The sequence below is a fragment of the Thamnophis elegans genome, chromosome 2, assembly GCF_009769535.1.
Source record: "Thamnophis elegans isolate rThaEle1 chromosome 2, rThaEle1.pri, whole genome shotgun sequence".
Classification (NCBI taxonomy): Eukaryota; Metazoa; Chordata; class Lepidosauria; order Squamata; family Colubridae; genus Thamnophis; species Thamnophis elegans.
Window position 1 is genome coordinate 47,982,945 of NC_045542.1, and position 22,414 is coordinate 48,005,358.

The 22,414-nt window shown below is 45.7% G+C and overlaps 1 protein-coding gene across 4 annotated transcripts in view; it reads left to right on the forward strand.

Annotated features, from left to right (window-relative positions):
- The window catches only part of RBFOX3 (RNA binding fox-1 homolog 3), an 86,671-nt gene extending 64,719 nt beyond the window's left edge, over positions 1–21,952 (forward strand). Inside the window, exons 3-12 of one of the 4 annotated variants that reach the window (XM_032212135.1) lie at positions 394–534; positions 2,588–2,641; positions 3,711–3,803; positions 4,699–4,759; positions 5,352–5,405; positions 7,259–7,391; positions 8,471–8,510; positions 9,340–9,404; positions 17,828–17,906; positions 19,463–20,582. In XM_032212135.1, the coding sequence (XP_032068026.1) occupies positions 394–534; positions 2,588–2,641; positions 3,711–3,803; positions 4,699–4,759; positions 5,352–5,405; positions 7,259–7,391; positions 8,471–8,510; positions 9,340–9,404; positions 17,828–17,906; positions 19,463–19,507 (765 nt within the window). In that variant the 3' untranslated portion in view covers positions 19,508–20,582. The other 3 variants (XM_032212133.1, XM_032212134.1, XM_032212136.1) reach the window with 3 other exon arrangements.
- The last annotated feature ends 462 nt before the right edge of the window (positions 21,953–22,414 follow it).

A 22,414-nucleotide genomic window follows, 5' to 3' on the forward strand; every position in this document is an offset into this window, starting at 1 on the left:
GATAAAACTGGTTCGGGGGTGTGGCGGGCCAAGTTAATACCTACTCGACCAAACTGGTAGGAATTGGGAGAAAAGAGAAGGAACAAAAAGAGGGCTTTAAACAGAGAAATGGCTCCAGCTCCAAGCATTGCAGAAAATGAACCCCGGTCTTCAGCAGAAAGAACAGATTATATGCTAAACCCAGGAAAGTGAATATGCCTGCAGGCTGAAAACCTAATTGCCCCAAATCCAATCCAGCATTTTTGCTACATTCATTTCATACCTTTGAAATCTGCCAATCGCAAGCAGCGATGGGGCCCTCCCTGCCTCACTCTACCACCACGCACCCGCATGCATACACACAGACACCTAGAAAGAATCACAAGGGTGATTTAATGTATTTATTTTCACCAGCAGACAGACGAAGCAGCGCAGACAGACAACCAGACACTACACCTACCGGAGAATGGTTCTGACAAGCAGCAGCCTAAGCGGCTACACGTTTCCAACATCCCTTTCCGCTTCCGGGACCCTGATCTGCGGCAAATGTTTGGGGTAAGTCCGTCACCTTCCTGTGCTAAATAAACATAGAAATGTACAAAGACCCATGGTGTTTCTTCTGGGAAACGAACTGACTTAGTTCTTTCTTTCACATTATAATTTACTCAGGGGTTGTTTTTTGTTTGTTTGTTTGTTTCATGTGATACGTGAACCTGGCATTGTGGTTTGTAAAACATACCGTATTTTTTGGCGTATAAGACGCACCAAAATTTTGAAGAGGCAAATAAAGAAGTTTTTGCACTCTGCAGACCTCCCAAAAACGGCCTTTTTTTGTCAAAAATGGCATGCACAGCCTTTATGAGGCTTGTAGAGTGCTCCTGGGGGGTGGGGGTGGGGGCAAAAGTGAGCAAAAGGCCCATTTTATGCTCATTTCTGCCCTCCCCAGACCCCAGGAGCACTCCAGAAGCCTCCTAAAGGCTATGCATGGCCATTTTTGCAAAGGGGGTGGGGTTTCAGTAGCCCAAAAATACTGTATTCAGTGTATAAGAGGCACCCAGTTATTCACCCTCTTTTTTGAGGGAAAAGGGTGTGTCTTATACGCCCAAAAATACGGTAGTTTACAGTTGAATGTTTTGTGTGAACCACTAGGGCTGACTTAACAAACAATGGTTTAAACAGAGCATTATTTATCACCATTTATGAATTCAGCAAATCAGTCCAAAATAGTGAATATCAATCAAGCTAAGAGTGTTGGGTCCAAATGTTGTCAGATCTACTTCTTATCTTTATACGGCTTCTACGAACTCTTGTTCTACCTTTTAATTATCCGTGTATCTAAAGTGCCTGCTTCTTGCTTTCATTCCTCTTTGGCAGGAATGTTCCCTTTGGCTATCTGTTCCCTCTGACCCCCACAGAACTCTGCAGGTCTTGTGGTGATCAGGGTTCAGGCAGGATTAAACCTGTTTCTCTGAGCATGTCTAGGACATGTCATTCAAAGGCTGAGTATTGCGTAAGGCAGAAAACACCTCCTGTACTTCCAACGGGTGATAGTGGTTCCTAGCAGCCAGTGGAAACAGAGCGGCATCTGCCTAAGTGTGATGGTAGATCCCAGAAGTTCTTTCTCTGTATGTGTATAAATACTGGTAGTCCTCGCTTACCAAATTTATGACTGCAAATTTGAAAAAAAAAAGTAGGTTTACAATTGATCTTCGAAATTGTGGCGGTTGCAAGCATCGCCATAGTTGCGGAACAACCAGTTTACAACCATTTATGCCAATTACAGTGTCCCACAGTCATGTGATCATTGCCATTTGCAGCCTTCTACAGCCAGCTTCCAACAAGCAAAGTCAGTGGGGAAGCCTGTGAGAAATATCAAGTCACATGACTTAAAACTGCCGCGGAACAAGCATAGGTTGGGCACCATCACATGAACCATGTGCTTAGAAATGTTGCCGACCCCAATTGCGGTCAGTACAGGTAGTCCTCGACTTACAACACTTTGTTTAGTGACCGTTCAAAGTTACAATGGCTCTGAGAAATGTGACTTGTGACCGTTTTTTCACTGTTACGACCTTTGCAGCATTCCCCATGATCGCGTCATCAAAATTCAGATGCTTGGCAGCTGGTTCATATTTATGGCCATTGTTGTGTCCCAAGGTCATGTGATCCCTTTTTGCAACCTTCTCACAAGTAAAGTTAATGGGGAAGCCAGACTCACTTAACAACCGGATAACCAATTTCATTGTATTTATTTTGTACAATGACAATAAAGACTATACTATACCAACTAATCAACTCCAGTGATTCACTTAGCCACTGGGGCAAGAAAGGTCATAAAATGGGGCAAAACTCACTTAACTAATGTCTCACTTAACCACAGAACATTTTGAGCTCAATTGTGGTCGTAAATCAAGGACTACCTGTACATGAGGACTACCTGTATTTGATACTCAAGGATGTCCGATAGATGTCTGCCGGACATGCCCCCTTTGGGAATAAATCAAAGCTCAAGGGTTTTCCAAGCCGGGATGGAAAGGAACGATGTCTCCGCTCCCATTTTCACCTTTCCTTCTTCCCCCTTCCCCTGTCCCTCTTTTTCTCCCCCCAGCAATTTGGAAAGATCCTGGATGTTGAGATCATTTTCAATGAGCGCGGTTCCAAGGTGGGTTCAACATGTTGGCGTCTGCTACAACCCAAATGTCCCCGTAGATGGGTGTTCCCAAGGGGCCAGTCTGTCTCCTCCGTTCTGCATCCCTGCCTTTTACCACTTCCTTTCTCTGCCACAGGGGGCCTCCTGGTTTCTAACTGCCCCTCCCCTCACCATCCCTTCAAGCCTGGTGACTTTAGATGGAAGAAGGACCTGTTGATATTCTAACTCTCCCTTTGAAAACCATGCTGTGCAGAGTCCTGTAGAAAGAGGGAAAACTGTCAGCCACAAAGCTGCCACTAAAAGTAATTTAATGCAGAAAAAGATCACCCTCTCATGGTGAGATTAGAAATTGCTCTAACCAGAGACAGAGAGAATAAAATAACATAACATGCCACTTAAGGCAACATGATATTAAGGTTTGGAGGAAACATGTGGATATTTCTTCTTCCCCCATAATAGACATGAAAATACACTATTGAATTTTGGTTCCAGGAGATAATTCAGGTATTTTAAGTTTGAAAGAAACTTGGGAAATCCTTTCAGGGCTTAAACTCCTGCTGTTCCGTTATTGACTGCAGGAGCTAAACTGAACAGAAGCTGAGCAAGTGTCACACGGTGGTTGGGCGTTCTGGAGGGGGCAGAACTGTACCCCAACCATCCCTGCGGCCTCTTTAGGAGGCCCACTGTGTGTCTCTCTCTCTAGCCTGGATGATATAAATGTAAAGCCAATAGTCGAGGGAAATAATCCTACACATTTGCAGTCCTTTGGGGCTGTATTGCCCTAACGGAGTGGTGATGCAGATCTTGTCCTGTCCTCTTACTCCTCTCAGTCCTTATCCTCCCTTGTCCTCGCTCCTTCCCCTACCCACCCCTGACCCCTTCGCCCGGTCTTTAGGGTGGCTTGGGAAGCTCACATCCTGCCTCTTTTCTCTGCTGCTCCTTACTCACCCCTTCTCTCTGTCCTGTTCCTCCCGCCCCTCTTTTTTCTTTCTTCATCCTTTTCGCCTTTTCCTGCCTCTCTCCCTCCCCGACCCCCCCCCTCTCTTTCTTTCCTTTTTTCCTTTCTCTCCCTCACTCACAGGGTTTTGGGTTTGTAACTTTTGAAACTAGTGCAGATGCCGATCGGGCACGGGAGAAGCTGAACGGCACCATCGTAGAGGGACGCAAAATTGAGGTGCGAACAAATGCACTGCCTGCTCTGCGTCGGGCATTAGGCCTCACACTTGCAACCACATCACAACCCTTTAAATATACATGTATATATTTCTGTCTCCGTGATTAGCCAGGACAAGCAGGCGGGCGAGTGAATGTTGCATGTCCTGTGCTTTTGATTCCCATAGGTTGGTTGGTAGGGGAGGATGCAGAAGGGAAGGAAGGCAGAACATCTCCATCAAGAATCTGCTACAGGCAGGCATTTCAGACAATGTTAAGGGAAGGAAGTGAAGTATGATGTGTCCAAGTTTCCCCCAAAAAAATATCTGCCTAAACCATCCTGTGCAATTGTCACCTGTCAGAGATTCTTGCTCTTTGCCTTCCAAAAAGGAAGCACAGAGCAATTTCAGAATAGACCACGTAAAAGGCCCTTCTGTGAATGTAGTTCTTGGTAGCTGTTGAGCCTTTTGTTTACACTGGAGCACTGAAGATGATCCCTGGATCTCTGGTTCACCAGAGTTATGAGGTAGAGGGAGGGTGCTGCATTGTTGCCCCTGACATCCTCTTCTGCTGGAACTCCCACCCTTTTGTTCTACTGGGTTAATTTCTTAGGTCTCCTCTTGCCTGCGTTGCTTAGTCTGTCCAGTTAATGGTATTTCTAGTATGCATGAAAACTGCCTGTGCAGGGCCCTGCATGCTAGCTGTGAACACGACCCTGGGAAGAGAGAGTTTCAGCAGTGGTCTCTTGCAACGAGCCCATCAGTAGTTCTAATGTTGCGCTCCTGTTTGTGGCCAGCACCCTTGGAAGGAGCTGTAAGATTAAAACTCAGGAGGCCAATAATCCAAGATGTTGAGAAGTGAATTCCACTTGGACCCCCCAAAGTCTTATCAGTAACCTGGTGCTTGTTTCTCAACAGGTCAACAATGCTACCGCACGGGTCATGACAAACAAAAAGGCAGCTAATCCCTACACAAACGGTAATGGAATAAGGAAGGGGGTGTTTGAAGTGAGTTCAGAGACAGGCATTCCTGGAAAGGGGGCAGCTTGCTTTCCTCCAGGCCACCCTATAGGTTGGGAATGGGGAAGTGTTCTGACTTCCGGGGGGGGGGGGGGTGTGTCTCAAAAAAAAATGCTAAGCATGGATTTGGGTTGTATTTCTGGAAACAAAGATGGCAAGAGGTGGAGCAGCCAGCTTATTAGAGCAACTGCTCCAGAGGGAAACTCTTCAAAGCAGGGGTGAAATCTAGCAGGTTCTGACAGGTTCTGGAGAACCAGTAGTGGAAATTTTGAGTCGTTCAGAGAACCAGCAAATACCACCTCTGGCTGCCCCCAGAGTGGGGAGGGAATGGGGATTTCGCAGTATCCTTCCCCTGCGATGCCCGCCAATCCATGCCCATAGAACTGGTAGTAAAAGAATTTGAATTTCATCACTGCTTCAAAGGCAATGCCTAATGAGTCTAGCACTCCGTCCAACCCACTTCTCAGAATGCCATTGCTTCCCCTGTTAGGGAGAGTTTAGGAGAACTGGGAGGAGCAATGCTTTCTGACTGCCCCTTTCTTTGTTACCAGGCTGGAAGCTGAACCCCGTAGTGGGTGCCGTCTATGGCCCTGAATTCTATGCAGGTAATGTCTGAATTGGGCCAGATCCATGGACAAGCGTTTCTCTCTTAGGCATCTAGCAGGACTACTGAATCTCGTACCAGAATCTAGCTCTTGCTTACTCCTAGGTTGCCACAGGCTATTCCTTACAAAGAAAAAAGCAAGAAATCGAAAAGCCGGGGAGCGGGGAGGGGAGGGTTGAGGAGGGAATGGAGGTGCTGGATCTGGGAAACACTTGGTTAAAATTCCTGCTTAGCCATGGGGCTTTCTGCCTAATTTTAGGCAAATCACTATCTTACAACTTCACTCTAGGATTGATAGACTATCAACCAGAATCTAGAGGTACATTATTTAGTAATTTATAGTAAAATGGCTAGACTTTTTGACTCCCTGTTGTAAATTAGGGTTCTAGACTGGCCAAATTATAACAGTTCAGAACCACATTTAGGGTAGTATAAACACACCATAAAACATATCACTAAATGTATTCAGTGCATCTCACAATATTCTTGGCACAGCTAATATGCTTTTGCACAACATATTCAACACAGCTAAATGGGCCTATGGAATTTATAGCTCAGGATGCTGTGGTTCTCAGTTTCTCTCTCTCTCTTAGCCTATTGTATGAACCCAGCCATCACATAAAACCATAATCTCATTTGTTTGTTTGGGCCCCAGCATATAAGTAGAGGAATCCTGTGTTGTTAGCCTAGGTTTAGGGTTTAATATGGTGTATGAATCCTGATGGGATTGGGAGGGATGTGAGACATCGTTTAGCCCTCACCCCTGACATCTTGCGCTCTGTTTAGCAGGTGGCTCTGTTTGTAGATCTTATAGTCCTTGAAAACAGTTAATTCCTCCATCTGTACTTCACATAAGCAGCTTCAGGCACTGGTTTGGGTAAAAGTAGGGATAAAATAGAGAGAGAAAACTATGTCTGCATCTGGGTTTTATTGTGAAAAAAAAGGGAACAAATGTGATTAGAATTGAGACATAGACATATTCTGAAGCTCTGATGCATAATTCTTGATACAATTATGACAGAGGGTAAAATTCTTGAAAACAAATATTTGGAATAAAAACTTAAATACAGAATAACAGAGTTGGAAGGGACCTTAGAGGTCTTCTAGTTCAACCCTCTGCTCAAGCAAGAGAACACTATCATTCCAGACAAATGGCTTCCAATTTCTTAAAAACCTTCAGTGATGGAGCACCACAATTTCTGAATGCAAGTCCTGCCATTGATTAATTGTACTCATTGTCAAGAAATTTCCCTTTAGTTCTAGATTGGATCCCTCTTTGATAGGTTTCCATCCGTAACTTCTTGTCCTGCCTTCAGATGCTTTGGAAAATAGGGTAGCCCCTCCCCCTTCTGGGAAACAGCTCCTCAAACATTAAATAGGAAGGACCATTGCATTGATGGGTTGGGTTCAGGGGTGAAATCTCACAGGTTCTGACAGGTTCTGGAGAACCAGTAGCGGAAATTTTGAGTAGTTTGGAGTACCAGCAAATGCCACCTCTGGCTGCCCCCAAAGTGGGGAGGGAATGGAGATTTTGCAGTATCCTTTCACTGTCATGCCCACCAAGTCACACCACACCCATAGAACCAGTAGTAAAAACATTTGAATTTCATCACAGGTTGGGTTCATAGGTTATCTGTGAGGAACATACACTATTGCCAAAAGCATTCGCTCACCCATCCACATAATCAGACTCAGTTGTGAGCGAATATTTTTGGCAATATAGTGTACCTGAGGAAGGAGGTGGGAAAAGTTCATCTCTTATTCTTGGAAGGGGAAGGAGGAAATGGACAACAGAGTTTAAAATTTGGGGCTATTCAAGCCTGGTCCTCATGGTTATTTCTTCCCCTCCTCCAGTGACCGGTTTTCCATATCCAGCCACAGGAACTGCAGTAGCATACCGGGGAACGCACTTAAGGGGCCGAGGACGCACAGTCTACAACACGTTCCGAGCAGCTCCCCCACCTCCACCCATCCCCACTTACGGAGCGTGAGTATTGAGCAGAGAGGCTACCTTATAAAAATGGGTGGTTTGGCACTTCCAAAAAAGGCTGAAGTTATACGTGCTATCTTCTCAAGACCCAGAAGATTCTTTCCCATGTGTCTCAGCTCTGGGCAGTGTGATCTGATTATAAGCCATGTTAACTCTAAGACATTTCTTCCTGAAGTGCCTCGGTTTGTGGTTCCAGTGTGATTAAGACATAAAGTCTCTGTTGTCCTAGATTTCTGGACACATGCTTGGAAAATTCAGAGTTATCCTTGGATTTCTCATTGGCCTCAATTTTCCTATAGAGATTCCTACAGATCGTCCCTATTGTCTGGAAATTATGGAAATTGTGGCATTTCCGGAGGGGCCACTATTTTGGTAAGATTAGGCAGAGAATTTGCCCCGGTGGCACTGTACATTTCACAGTCAACTCATACAGCCGGAGAAGTTATGTCCCCAGTCATTCCATTTTTTCAACAGGAATTTTCTGTTTCCTTGGCCAGCATAAATTATGCAAGCCAATTAAGTACATGCCGGTGTACTGTGCACAACATATTTATTTTCATGCTTCCTTCCGAAGCTGATCATCTTCCTTCTTGTGTTGTATAGGCTCCTTTTACTAATTAGACAAACATGAGGGATGCAGGAAGGGAAGCATCGTTAGATGACATGTGGAAGAGAATAGATAGCTGTGTTGATCATCCTCTTGCCTATGGATCAGAAAGCTGATCCTTTTTAAAGTGATAAAAATGAAGCAAAATCTGCCACAGAATGCGTGTGACTTATTGTGCAGGGCTGCACAGCCACGAGCAGCTGTGTCCAGGTTCCCCCAGAAACACCTTCATGATCCTCCCTGTTGACTGTCAGGCAGACAGCTCTATCTGTCTATCGCATGGCGCCTGTGTTGCACCTCTCCTGCTGTCAAGGTAGAGAAGAGCAACGGAGGGGGCCAAACCCCAAAGCCACAAAGGCCTCGTCTGAGGCCTGTTCTAGAGTTCCCATCTGGAACACAGCCAGCCTTGCGGAGTGAGCCCTTCCCAAAGTAACTCTCAGTCACGGCCACATTCTTCTTGCTTTTGCAGAGTGGTTTACCAAGACGGATTCTACGGTGCTGAAATTTATGTAAGTCCAGCCTTTCAAAGTTTCCTTTGGAGATCCTCTCCCCCCACCCTTTCCAGGCAAAGCATCCTCTGGTACTTAAGTTCCTGCAGAGACCTGGCGGACTTTGCTGGTAACCAGGCACAGGGCCCTTCCAGGAAAGCTGTTCTGTCAAGGAGAAAACCCCCCTGCTTGCTCTTTTCATTAAGTGATGCAAATAGGAGCCGAGGCTGCCAAAACACAGTGGGGAAAACAACCCGGGGGCTCAGAGCTCGGGAAGAAGAAGAAGCAGCAGTTGGGCAGCCTCTGAGCCTCCCCCATAAGCCGTACAGCTTTCCTCATCACTCTTCCAAGGCTCATCCCAGCACTTTCGACAGCTGAGGGAGGTTAAGGGTGGAAAAGGAAGGCTTGAAATCACACTTCCCTGCCTGCTTCGGCAGCTGGAGAAGGGGAAGTCGGCTACCTGGGAGGTAGGGCAAGGGTTGCATCTGCTCCTACGGAGGGCAGGATTTATTTTCTGGCCTGGTGTCAGCCTGCCGGGTTCTACAGCAGCATTTCCCCTCCATATTTAAAGTGCTCTGGGCAATACTTCAGGCACACACTGACAGATTTATCAGAGGCGACATCTCGTTAACACCGCCACCCTCTAGGGAGGTGACATTCTCTCCTCAGCATGTTTAATTTCTGCAGGTTAATGGTAGCAAGGCCCCCAGGGAATGCTAATGAGATTGGAGAGGGGCTGGGCCTGTGGGTACCTATCTCCCTCCTAGCCAGCACCTGAGATCCCCCCAAAGATGTGCCCTTCTGCAGTCGCGCCATCACCCCTAATGCTTGTCTCTCCCATCTCCTCCAGGGGGGCTATGCGGCCTACAGATACGCCCAGCCTGCGGCAGCGGCAACAACAGCTTACAGCGACAGGTAAGCCGTCTTCCTCCTTGGCATCTGGTCCCTTTGTCAGCCCATCCCTTGGATGCAGGGACTATAATGGAGCCCCTGCACCAAGGAATTGTTACTGATGCACCAGGGGGTGAAGAAAAGGGACAGCACTGCTTTCCCTCAAAAACGTTTTCCAACCCCCATGGACTGGTTTGCCCAGGGGGAGGGGGAATATCAGAAGTCCTGGCAGACCCTGAAAAATAGCAGCAGAGTCCCCAACATTCCAAAGGGCTGGGAACCAGGGGTGGGTTACTGCCAGTTTGCAACCCCCACACGCCAGATGCGCCCTACGCGCACGTGGGTTCTATGTAAATTGTTCTGCGCATACACAGAACGATTTATAGTGAACTGCGCATGCGCAGTCACTACAATTCAAAATGGGGGGCGCCCAAGCAACAGCAAGGGAACCGGTTCAGGGGCGTGTCAGGCCTGGGTCGCTGCCTGAATTCCGGTTCGGCTGAACTGGGCCAAACAGGCAGCAACCCACCTCTACTGGGAGCTGATTTGTCCACAGTGCAAAGAGTTTCTGGCCTGAGCCATGCCTCCTCCTGTCCCCTGTTCTTGTTCCTCTCTCCTGCTCTTCACAAACAACTATTGCATCTCCCCACACACACACTTTTTTTTTTATACCTGTCACTGAAATGTGTGCGCTTTCTGGCTTGCCAGTATACAGAATTTCATGCTGATAAGATGAATGGCTATATTGAAGTGGCCTGCATTTGGAGGGGTTATGTTGTTAAACGGAGTCTCTCGGAGGCAACAAGACAACTCAATTAATCCTTTGTGCTTATCTTCCTTTTCTAAACACAATTATTACAAGGGGGGGGTAGGAAACATTGAAGGGGGCGTTTAGTTTTGATTGTTCACTCAGCCAAGCGCTTTTTCAACATGGTTCCACAAAATAAGGGGCTGGAGCACACTTTCTGGGAGAAGTCACTTCACAGGACTCCAAGGAAATTCTGATCATGCACCAAAGACATTTCATTCAAAGCAAAGTTGCTTTTCCACACTGCGGGGCCTTTTCACTGCAGTTATTGAAGCCAAAACAATTCTACAAAACCAAGCAGCACTTCTACAAAACCAAGCAGCACAGGCCCAGCTATTACAGTGGTAGCTGCTGAAGCTCTATTTAGGAAGTGGGAGAGACTATTTTCTTAATCAGGTATTTATTGACATGCAATTGTCTTATCATCCTACTCCCTTTACATGTTTTAGCATCCTATTAAAAAAAATGACTGTCATTTAATTAGTTTAGCGGTAGATTATTATTCTGCTGTTAATGAAACGCAGGTTAAAGATGCACAACAAAGTAATAACTGGGCAAATAAATAGGAAAGACACGAAAATATTATGAGAAACAATACATTATAAAGAGCTTAACTAAGAAATATTGGGATAAAACTGGGGTGGAGTTGACCCATTGCAAGAAATATTACTAGCAGAGCAGTACATTTTTATCAGTGGTATTTTATTCTGCTCAGAAACATGTTTCATTCTCCTGCTTTCTATATTTGTATTATCATGCTCAGTAAAGCAATGTGTGTGTTCAGCTGTTCAGTTCCACTTAAAATGCACATATGTTGCATTAATTCATAGGGAGATATCATAAAAAGTGTGCCGTACTCTCATTAAGAAAGGAAGCTATAAACTAAGGGTTCTTCCACATGGCAGCTTTTAATTGCTTGCCTTCCATGTAGAAACCTGCAGGAAACAAAACCTTTCCAGATTTCAAACTCCAGTTTTCCTCCTTTTTGGCCATGACGGTGGCCTGGTGCTCACTTCAGGCTGCATTTATCGTAGCCCCAGATGGTGGGTGTTCCCACTTCTTTTTTTTTTTTTTTTTTTTTCAAAATATTTTATTCAATTTTCACATTCCATTTGCAATCATTTATATACAGGGTATTTACTATAAGAAAAGAAAAAAAAGAAAAAAAAAGAAAAAGGGAAAACGAACAAGTAAAAAGGAAACACAACTCATCATTCACAACCCCACCTCCTCCATACACCCCATCTACCCCCTCCAACTTTCCTTTCTCCCTCTAACACTCCCCTCCTACTTCCCTTTCTCCTCAAACCTTCCTTCTCCCCTTACTCCCCAGACACCCTCCTTACATTCCCCTTACTCCTTACATTCCCCTTACTCCTTCCTTACTCCTCCCTCTTCCTTCCCTCTACCTCCCTCCTTGGTGTATGCCTTTATTCGAGTGTTGTTTGATCTGATAAAAGTAAAATGAACCAAGGAAAAGAAAAATAATAATAATAATAATAATAAAAAAAAAAAGAACCACCGTATATAAATACATTCTTGTTCTTGTTAAAACTATGTTAACACCCCCCCACCCCACCCCCCACAATCCCCATCCCTAATCCTCCCGACTTCCCAGGGCCCACACCTGGCACTACCTTCTATCTAAAATATCTTGTATACATATGGATTAAAAAATAAAAGTAATATATCAAAAAAAAAAAAAAAGAAAAGCAGAGAAAGAAAAAAAAAAGGAAAAAAAAAAGAAAAGAGAAAAGAGAAAAAAGAAAAAAAAAGAAACCACTCTTTGTGTTGATCTCAGCCCCCCATCTTTATCTATGCTTAAATAGTATAAATCATTCTATCTATGTTTTATTCTCATCTCTTACTTCTTTGCTATTTACCCCGACCTTCTGTAGGCTCTCCCGTTCCCTTCCTAAACCTCATGATCCCTTCCAATAAGATTTAAGCAGCGTGGATCATGCCATATATTCAAATATAACTTTACAGACAAGTAATCAAACTTTCCCTTCTAGTAAAATTTAAACAACGTAAATGATCTTTCTTTACCCCTTTTTCAAACAATAATTCAAAATAATCTAACCAGATTTCCCCTTCTTAGTAAGGTTAAGCAGCGTAGATCAGATATTACCTTACACAGGAATCAATTTCTATCTTAAGATAATTCCAACCGACTTCCCCTTCTAATAGGATTTAAATAACTTAGTTCATTCCACATGTATTTTACCCTCATCCCCCACTTGTCTGATATTTACCACTATCAAATTTATACTACCATTTGTTTAAGATATAACTCAGAGCGATTTGTAGCATGAATCATTCCACATATTCCAATAATACTTTCAGCAAGAGTCAGTTAACCTTCTATTTTAAGGTAGTCGCTTCTAACAAAGTTTAAACAACATAAATCATTCCACATTCTTTTTACAGTTATCTTAAGATAATCCCAAGCGGCTTCCTGTTCTAATAAGCTTTAAACAACGTAAATTTTGCCCTCTTCCCTTGCTTGTCTGGTATTTACCTCAAAGAACGTAGTTCATTTCACATGCATTTTACCCTCATCTCTTGCTTGTCTAATATTTACCACTATCAAATTTATACTAGCGTTTATTTGAAAAATAACTCAGAACTATTACAACCAACTTTCCCTTCAAATAAAAGTTAAATAGCATGGATCATATTCAAATAATACTTTCGGCAAGAGTCAGTTAACCTTCTATTTTAAAATAGTCCCATCTAACAAAGTTTAAACAACATAAATCATTCCGCATTCTTTTAACCACTATCAAATTTATGCTAACGTTACTTTAGAATCTAGCTCAAAGTAGTTTCACCCAGCTTTCCCTTCTGATAAAAATTAGTCCACTTTTTCTACCGGAGAGAGGTCTCAAACCCCCATTCAGTCCTCAACTTTAGGAAGTCTTTTGAAGTATCTAAATTCTCGATCTGCGTTCTTCTGCTTCTCCGAGGGAGGAGGGGCTACCCCCTCCATCTTGCAGCCGCATGGCCAGCCGTTTGCTTTCTCCTTCCGCTTGTCTCTCCTCTCTTCCAAGCGCGTCAGGAAGTCCCGCCTTCAGAATCCTACAATAGAAATCTTGAGCCTCCGAAACAGAATTAAGACGAAATCTTTGATTCTCAAATGTAACCGTGATGCCGGCAGGGGCCTCCCATCTGTATCGAATCTGTTGACTCCTAAGCTCTTTAGTTAAAAAAGTGTAGTCCCTTCTTGCTTTCAACATCTGGAAAGGTATATCTTTGAAGACAATCACGTCCTGGTCATCAACTCGGAGACTGTTATTATGAAACTTTTGCACAATCGCGTTTCTAGATTCTTTTGTAGAGAAATGTATAATTATGTCCCTCGGGAGCTGTCGCTGTTCCGCTATCAATGAGTTCTGGCGATAGATTTTCCGAATCTGCCCATCAAAGTTAAATCCCGGGCTTCCCAGCGCATGGCTGAAGGCTTCAGCAAAGGTCTGTTTCAAATTCTCTTGCTCCTTTTCACGGAATCCTCTGACTCTTATTGAAAATGCCTTCCTATCAAAATTTAGCATCATAAGCTGTTCTTCGTTATTTTTAATTTTTTCTTGTAAAATTTGAATATTGGTGGTCAAGTTAAAATTAGCCTTCTCCAGACTTTCCAATTTGTTCTCTATTTCAGCAGAGTAATCTGACAGGGCAGACACGGCTGCAAACGTATTCACCTTCATTTGATTAACTTTAGATTTTAGATCATCATAAAGTTGCAATACAAATTCCTTAATTTCTTGCTTAAAGGTATTAAGTATTTTAAAGAGATATTCCTGTGTTAAAACTTCTCCAGTAGAGGGCGTAGGAGACAAAGGCTGTGTTTCCAAAAAAGATTCTTTAAATTCTTTAGACACATTTGTAGCAAGACGCTTCTTTGATCTGGGTGCCATAATAAATAAACAAGTAAGCAGCGCTTCGCTCCCCTCTATTTCCAAAGAAAAAGAGTTTATTTTGTTAAGGAGCGGTCTGCAGGAAGATAAACCCGGCTAAGTACATCCAGTAATCATCCACGGAGAGAAATCGCCATTTTGAAGTCTATTTAAACAAAGAAGTCTTTAAGACGAATGGTGCTGGTATTTAAGATAGTAATAAAAGCATAAATCTCACAGGGGTGGTACCCTCCCGTATCAAATCTAGCTTGAGAAAACTTTGTTTTGTCCTGGGGGGGGCTAGCCTGTCTGGGGCTGCCAAAAAAAAAAGGCAGCTGAGAAGAACTGGCCGGAGATAAAAGCTCCGCTTCGGCTGGATCTAATCTCTTCCAAGCCAAAAAAAAAGAAAAAGGCTGTGGCTTACGAATAGACCCTAGTCTACGGAGCTATCCTCCCTGCCCCTTTCTTAGCCAAAAAGGGGTGCTATCTATGATCTTATTTAGATATACAGACCAGATCTCTGAGGAGCTCGGTGGAGCCCTCCTCGGCAACAGGCCACGCCCCCAGGAAGGTCGGTGTTCCCACTTCTTGAGTACTTTCTTTCCACGGGGGATGTTTTGGGATACTGGTTTCCATTGGAACGTTTTTAATATGAGCCCCTCCCTTGCGTCTGGACCAATGGACCAGAAGAAAAGAAAAGTACCACAGGTTTCTCATTCTTCTAGTCAGTTGAAAGGAGTCACAACTCTTGCAAATTTCACCTAATTAAACAAAAACCAAAAGATCCTTGTTTCCCCATTCCACCAATCTATTTATATAAATAAAAATGGCTGTGTGTGTGTATGTGTGTGTGTGTGTTCCAGCATAACTCTGGAACGCCGCAAGCAATTTCAACCAAACTTGTACACAGATGACTTACTCTCTGGAAAAAAATATTGTGGGGGTAAGACACCCCTAACACCCCTTGGTGTGTGTGTTCTGTTAAGATACAGCCTGTTGTTATTTAAAATGGCTTCTACTGTACAGCACAGTGGAGTTGCCATGGTAACGGCTTCACAGTACTCCACAAGGATGCTCCCTCTGGTGGTGGGGGGGGGGAATCCTACATTACAAATTACATTTGGTCCAGACATTTTCCCCCTATAAATAAATACCTGGACAATGCCAGGTTATCAGCTAGTTATTTTTTTAAAAAAAAAAAAGCTTAGCCTTTCATCATTCTACTAGTGAGCTTTCTTTTTTAAAAAACGTCAGTGTTTCACCAGTTCTTCTGGGAAACAAAGAAAAAAAGTATAGCTTTTCTGGTCCAGACTTCTGGTCAGAAGGGAGCAGCCCCCCCTGCAGCCCCCCAGGGCTGAATGGTCAGGAGGACAGCAACCGATGGCCAGGGAAGCAGGATCCTTCCCACCACCAGGCACAGTTTCCCCTTAGAATAGAGGCATTGGCTTATAGTGAAATGAAGCCCAACAACTGACCAAAGAGATAAGTCAGAAAACACATTTAATGAACATAGGAGGGAGGGGACCAGGCAAGTGGCCTTCCTGATGGATTGAGGGTGTTGCGTGTTTCTACTCTTGAAAGACGGCTCACAATTACTTGCATTGGGACAAGCTGGGTCTTGCCAATCAGATTGAACATTCACATCTGACAAGGAACATGTATGTGTGGTCTTAGATGGTGATGCTTTCAGCAGAGCCGTTCCCATCTATAGCACTGCAGCCCTGTAAAGTAGGTCATTGTTAATACTCTGGTACTTACCTACTATACAGGGCTGTTTCAAGATTAAAAGTTGATTCAAGCTTCCTTTCCGGGACACGCTTTTTGATCTTAACCAAACTGCTCAGAAGCAATGATTTCTATGACATTCACATAGTTTTCTTGGCAACAGTATAGAAGCGGATTAGCAGTGCCCAATTCTAGAATGTCTTTCTGATTTCTCAGTCTAACCTGGGAATTCCCATCCAGAGAATAACAAGTTCCAATCTTGTTTGCCTTTTCAAAATCAGCCAGCACTGGCTAGACGCTGCTACCTTCTGTTACATTATTTACAGAAAAGAAATCCTAAGAATTCTTATGATAAAATCTTCTTAGAATGTTAGTTTTTCTACCTTCACATTAATTCCATTCTTCACTTGAGGTTGTTGGTCAAAGAGTTTCGGAAATTTTAGCTGTTGGTTGTTTATTCATTTCTCCCACACATAAAATCCTCACATAATTTCTTCCTTTTTGACTAAAGATATTGACAAAAGATCTGCTCCAACTTCATCCACAGCCAGGAAACAATTATTTACAAAACCAGTTCTAATCAGCACGACCCAGTCACCCAGGCACTCCTACTCCTCCTTTGATTAAAATAAATAGTGATCTGTGTGCCCTCATAGAATTGCAGGATGCACACAAGAAGTTAAACAAGGATAATGTGGAAGAGCTGCAGCTGGTATGACTCTACCCCACGTCCTTTGGCTGCCAAATGGTTTTATTCCTTCCCTCCTGGGAAAACAAATACTCTTTCCCTGCTTCTGGGTTACACACTTTCTCCCCTGCAAATCACACCTCCACAATCTCTGTTTGCACAACCGGAAAAGCAGAACTAAGGTAGGTTTTTTTTTTTTTTTTTTTTTTTTTTTGGAGGTACAAAATGCACAGAACTAAAGGAGAAATCCAAAATTCCTTGCAGACCTCAAAGAGACAATCATAAGACTACACAGTTGGGGGCCCTGTCCTACCAATTTCCCCCAACTCTCCAAAGGAGGCTTGCCCACTTCTTGTTTAGGCTATAGTGATAACCTGTACATTTTGGGGGCATTAGTATCTCTCTAGGAAAGGACATCCTTACAGTGACCTTCTTGTTCCTCCTGAAGCCGGTCCTTTCCTTCTCCCTTCCGAAACTAAATCCCAGCAAAAAAGGGAATGAGGATTGTCAATAATAAATGTAGTTTTTGAATTCTAACCCTCTCCTTTTTGATATGCTTATAGTTTGAAATGATGTCTCTGTGGGGCGGGGAGTTGGAGCAATTCGCTACTGGGTCGCTTTCCCCAATTGGCATCTCCCAAACAATGCTGCAACAGCAACCGCTGGCATTCCCAAGCGGCATGGCTTTAAGGCTGGAGTTCCTGTCCTACCATTGTGATGGCGAATCTTTTTGGCACCGAGTGCCAAAAAGGGAGTGTGTGCATGCACTTGTCGGGGCCACAACCTGGAAGTGAAGCTGCCCAGGGGGCATGCGTGCACTGGAAAATGAACTGATGGTTTGTGGCGCATGCATGCGTGCCATCTAGCTATTTTTCTGGCTACTGCCATGCATAGGCACACGGCGATCAGCTGGCCAGCGTGCATGCTTGTACCGGAAAACGGAAAACCAGTTCTTCCAGTTTCCAGCACTGCCGCAGGCACGAAGGCCAGGTGATTGTGGTACGCGCAGGAACGCCAGCAACCCAGATGAGGAACAGGCAACGCTTCACAGGCCAGGCGACACGGCTCCACGTGCCATTTTGGGCATGCGTGCCATAGGTTCGCCATCACGGTCCTTGCACATTTAGCGGACACCCACTTGGGAAAAGTCACTCGGGGGTCTTTGCTAAAAGCTCAGTGAACATTTCTTGTCGTTTCTTCTGTGTGTATCATGATTTGAAGCAAAGTTAATGATGCCTGGGGCCTGATTCATGGTTTTTTGAACACTTAGGGTTGGCAACTCAGCGATTCCTCAGTTTCTAACGCTGCCCCCTGTGTTCGCTCCTAGTTACGGCAGAGTTTATGCAGCTGCAGACCCTTACCACCACACTATTGGCCCTGCTGCCACCTACAGCATCGGCACCATGGTAAGAATGGGGCCTTCTATCCCTTTGTGCATAGCCATGCAGGCCTTGGGGAGGTGGGATGTGGGCGGTCAGGTTGGGTCCTTGGGCAAAGAGGAAGAAAGATCTGGGATGTCTCTGGGGACATTGACACTCGGATCTCAGCTGTCGTCCTATTAATCAGCTCTCCAGGGCCAGAGAAACCCTAAGCAGGAAGACTCCTAGAGAAGCAGCACACGTCTAGGGCTGGGCCTCGCCCTGGTTGCCCTCATTGCCAGGGATGTGCAGAATAGAAAGGATGGTTTCCTGAGCAAGCGATGCCCTTCTTAAAAGCCACCTGAAGCAAGCAGCAGCTTGCCCAGGTGTAAGGGACCTTCCATTCAGAAGCAGGGCTTAAAGGAGCAGATACGGAGGGAAGTGGGTTGGAGCTGAGCAAGGTGTGCGTGCACAGGGACCCTCCCCCCCCAAAGCCACCTCCCCTCCCCCATCCTTCCTGTTTCTGAACACACTTCCACGTCTGGTTCCCGCAGTGATGCCTCCTTGTAAACAGGTCTCTAGGCAGCATCAAAGAGGAGAAAGATTTCAAGCCACCCTGTCATCACCTTTGCCCATCAGGGCCTTCCTGGGGATAACCACGAGAAATTCCACCAGCTCACAGATTTGCATTGAACCCTGATAGCCAAATGTGGCTTTTTCAGGCTCGTGCCTCAGTGTGCATATTTTCCAGTGAGACAAACCGAGACAGGAAGATCATTTTATTACAAGTTATCAGAATATTCAGACAAAAGGGATTCCTCATTCAAAGAGGGAACCCAGATCTTTAGTTTACATCCCCTTTTATAGTTAACATAACAAAGAAACCTGAAAGAGAAAAGTTGGACAGGACAGGACAATAGCATACATGTTTATTAAAATGAGGTCTCAGGGGGAATAAATTGTAAGGAGAAAGGTTGTTTAGGGTTCACAAGAAATAAGCCAGACCCCAATTTGTACTAACAAACTTTTCTTATCTGGAGCTAGTCTCCAGCTTGTTTATCAGTTTAGGAATGTTGAAAGCTAATAAATCTTTAACATCACTTTAAAAGAAAGAATATAAACCAGATTAAAATACAAACTAACTGTTAGTTAACAAATAACAAAACCCTTGTTATTTCCCCCTCAACCCTCAGAAGGAGGAGAATACTGAGAGGGAGGCATCTGTCTAGATTAAGGGAAATTGAGGCAGGGTTCTGCAAGGCCTTTGCTTCCTTTACCCATGGAAGGATTCTTAGCAAAGTGCTAGGCCACCTGCCCCCAAAGCACCATTTTACTTTCCTTTCCTTTTTTAAAATCCATACCTGCCTTATCCGTCTGGATGGTTTTCCGGTGAAGTCTGCTCCAAGGCAGCTTTGCATTCTGGGAGGTTGAGTCCAACCACCCACCCTTTACTTCTCCCCCCCCCCCCACTGCTCCCATCTCCTCAGAAGAAGTTCTCTGCCAGCCTCAGTGCCCAGCCCCATATTGGCTCCAAGGACAGGGCAGGGATGGGCTGTGCCTCTCCTTTATACTGATTGGCTTTTTCTCCGTCTTTGATGTTGCAGGCTAGTCTATACCGAGGAGGGTACAGCCGCTTCACTCCCTACTAGCAAGACAGACCCAGACCCTCCTCACAGTAGTAACACTGACTGCTCCTTAGAAATCCAGCCAAAACCCCGTGGACATGGGCCCCTGTCCCCTTGCTGCTGGCCCTCGGCAGCCTAAATCACCCATCTCTTTACCTCAAGCCGCCTGCCATGCCTCTCTTCCCACTTGTCTCTGATGGTGTAATGGCCACGTTTGTGTCATTTTTGCAAAGCAGCCAGCCAGGGAGCTGGAACAGGGGCCTGCTTTTACCACACAAAGACTCACACACACACACATCCACCCCAACAGGATAACCTCAAGGAAGTCCCCTGCCTCCTGTAGAGCCTCCCAGTGTCTTGAGTTCTCCTGTTAGATCAAGTCCCATGACAGCCTTTGGGATACTATTGGAGGAGGCCCCTGTGAGGCTTCCTGCATCATTTCTGCTCTCACACAGCTAAAGGAGAGGCTCTGGCCAAAGGAACTCAGGATACCATCCCACTCAGGTGCAGTGGCCCTTCTTCTCCCTCACACCAAAGGCAGGGCAAAAGTGCCAGGCGGGCAGTAGCCCAGATCCTTCCCATAGGGGACACACAGGCCCTGTGTCAATCAGATGGGCATCTTTCTCCCTCTCTTGCAAGGGGAGAGAAACTGAGTTCCCCTCTTCCCATTGGGAAATGAGTGAGGGAAATGACTGCTATGCTGGCCTTGGTACAGATGGGGGGGTATTCTGGAGAACGTGCAGCGGGTAGGAGACGCCACAGGTCCCCTCCTCTAGCATGTAGGTCTTTGAGGGAACTGACTGGGTTCGGGCCCTGGGTGGGGCCCAGCAATCCCAGCTTCCTTCCACAATGCTAGCTACCAGTTCTATGCTGGGCTTGGGTAACTTTCCTCATCCCTGATTTTGCTGAGCAAAATGGGCCCACAACTATGTACAAAAGGGGCCTGCAGAGCTTAAAGATACTTGGGAGTCCCACTTCCCAAATCTAACATTTTGGACCAGCACACACAGAGAGAGCGGAAAGCGCTTCCCTGCCTTCTCCCCCTGTCCCGTTTCCCCCCCAGGCCACAGCCTGCAGGTTGCTCCATAGAACATTCTGCCTTTGTTTTCTGTTTTAGTGAAACCTTCAGCTGTTTCCTTCTGGGACCAGGAAGGGCACAAAACATTTTTTTTTAAAGCAAAGCAACAAACAATTACAAAACTAACAAGCCAAGCGACTGAGTGAAAGCCCCCTTCTGTCCACACATGCGCCCCAAGCGACAGGCCAGCCGGAGCGCAACTACTGACAGTCTGCCCGGACAGATGGACGGCAGGGCAGCCCCACGCAGACTCCATAATGCTGTCCGCATCAGGAGACCCGTGCCCTGCTCCTCCCCGCTGCAGACCATGGGACCAGGAGGGACAGGTACTGACACAGACTGGAATCTGCAGGCCCCAGGCCATCACGTCTTCCTTCCAGCCCTCCTGAAGACCTGCGGCCCTTCCAGACCGCAGACGACGCCATGAGCGCCCGGCAGGGCTAGCCGTCCTGCTTCTTGCATCCCAGAAGTTCCCAGTGTTTTCGCGCTTAGCTGGTTCATCCGTTGGTCAAGTCGGCAAGCCTTGGATTCCTGTACGGTGTAGGGCCAGGCTGAGGGCTTCTGGGGTACGCCGGTGGATGGGCACCCCAGGTTTTCAAGGGGGGTTTCTTTGAAGAAGTTGCACTTTCCTCTCCCCCTGAGGATCCCGGCTCCCATCGGCCCACAAGGCAGCCAGCTCCACCCCGGCAGCTGTCCTTGGGGGAGGCCTGGCTGAACTCAGAGCTGAGAACATCCGAGATCTCCAGGTCTCCCCCAGAACCTCCCATCTTGCTCCGGAGGGCCGAGAAACGCCTCCCCCTCCATCACACTGAAGCCAGGGTGCTGGGCAAGCATTTCCTCAAGGACTGTGTGGCTGGCAAGGGATAGCAGCATAGCCCCCAGCTGGGGAGGGGGCCAGTCTGGGCACCAGGGCATTCGGAGAAAGAACCGTTTTGCTACACAAACCAAGCTGCACCACCGCCGCTGATGCTGCCACCGCCGCCGCTGCCGCCCAGGGTTTCCTCCCTGCCCACAGCCCTTCATGGGAGGAGTGCATGTCCCATTACCCGCCCACCCCACCCCAGAGCCAGATGGACTCAGGGCCTCCTCCCTGCTTCTGACCTCCCCTTGGCTTAGTCATCTCATGAAACCTCACTTTCTATTCAGCATTAAAGCTCCTGACATGCCAGCAACCAGATGATCCTCCTTTTCTATTCCCGTTGTATATAGCCCCACCTTTGCCACTCCTGCCCCCTTGTACAACCCACCCCTCCCATTTGCTACTCCCTCTCCCACCCTGGGAGCATCAGCTACCCACCCCATTCTATATGCTTCAAAAGTGTGACCATTCAAATAAACAGTATTTATTATTATTACTATTATTATTTATTAATAAAGGTTTCTTTCTTCAATGAGGATGGCTCAAGATTTTGATTGGGAGGTGGTTGAATGTGGTGAAGGGTGCAAACGGGAAGGAAGCTGGGAATTTGCAAAATACAGGCTGCTCTAGGAGGGTCTATGACAACTCATCACAGACAACTTGCCATGGCCAATTCACCACGGGACAAGAGTTAACACTAATAGCCAAGACATAGTAGAGTAGAATCATTAAAGAAAGGATGCCAAAGGTGGGACAAAATGGAAATGTGCATGATCAAAATTAAAATAATTTGTTTTAAATAATTAAATTGAATCGTTGAATTGTCCCATGCCGAGTTGTCCTGCAGCGAATTGGCCGTGAGTTACCTATGGCAAGTTGGCCGTAGCAAGTTGTCCCATTCTGGCTCTAGGAAGAGGAGGATGTATGATAAAAAATCCCAGACAGGAGAAAACCAGGGACAGAAAACAATTCTTTCCTAGTAAGGCAGTACAAG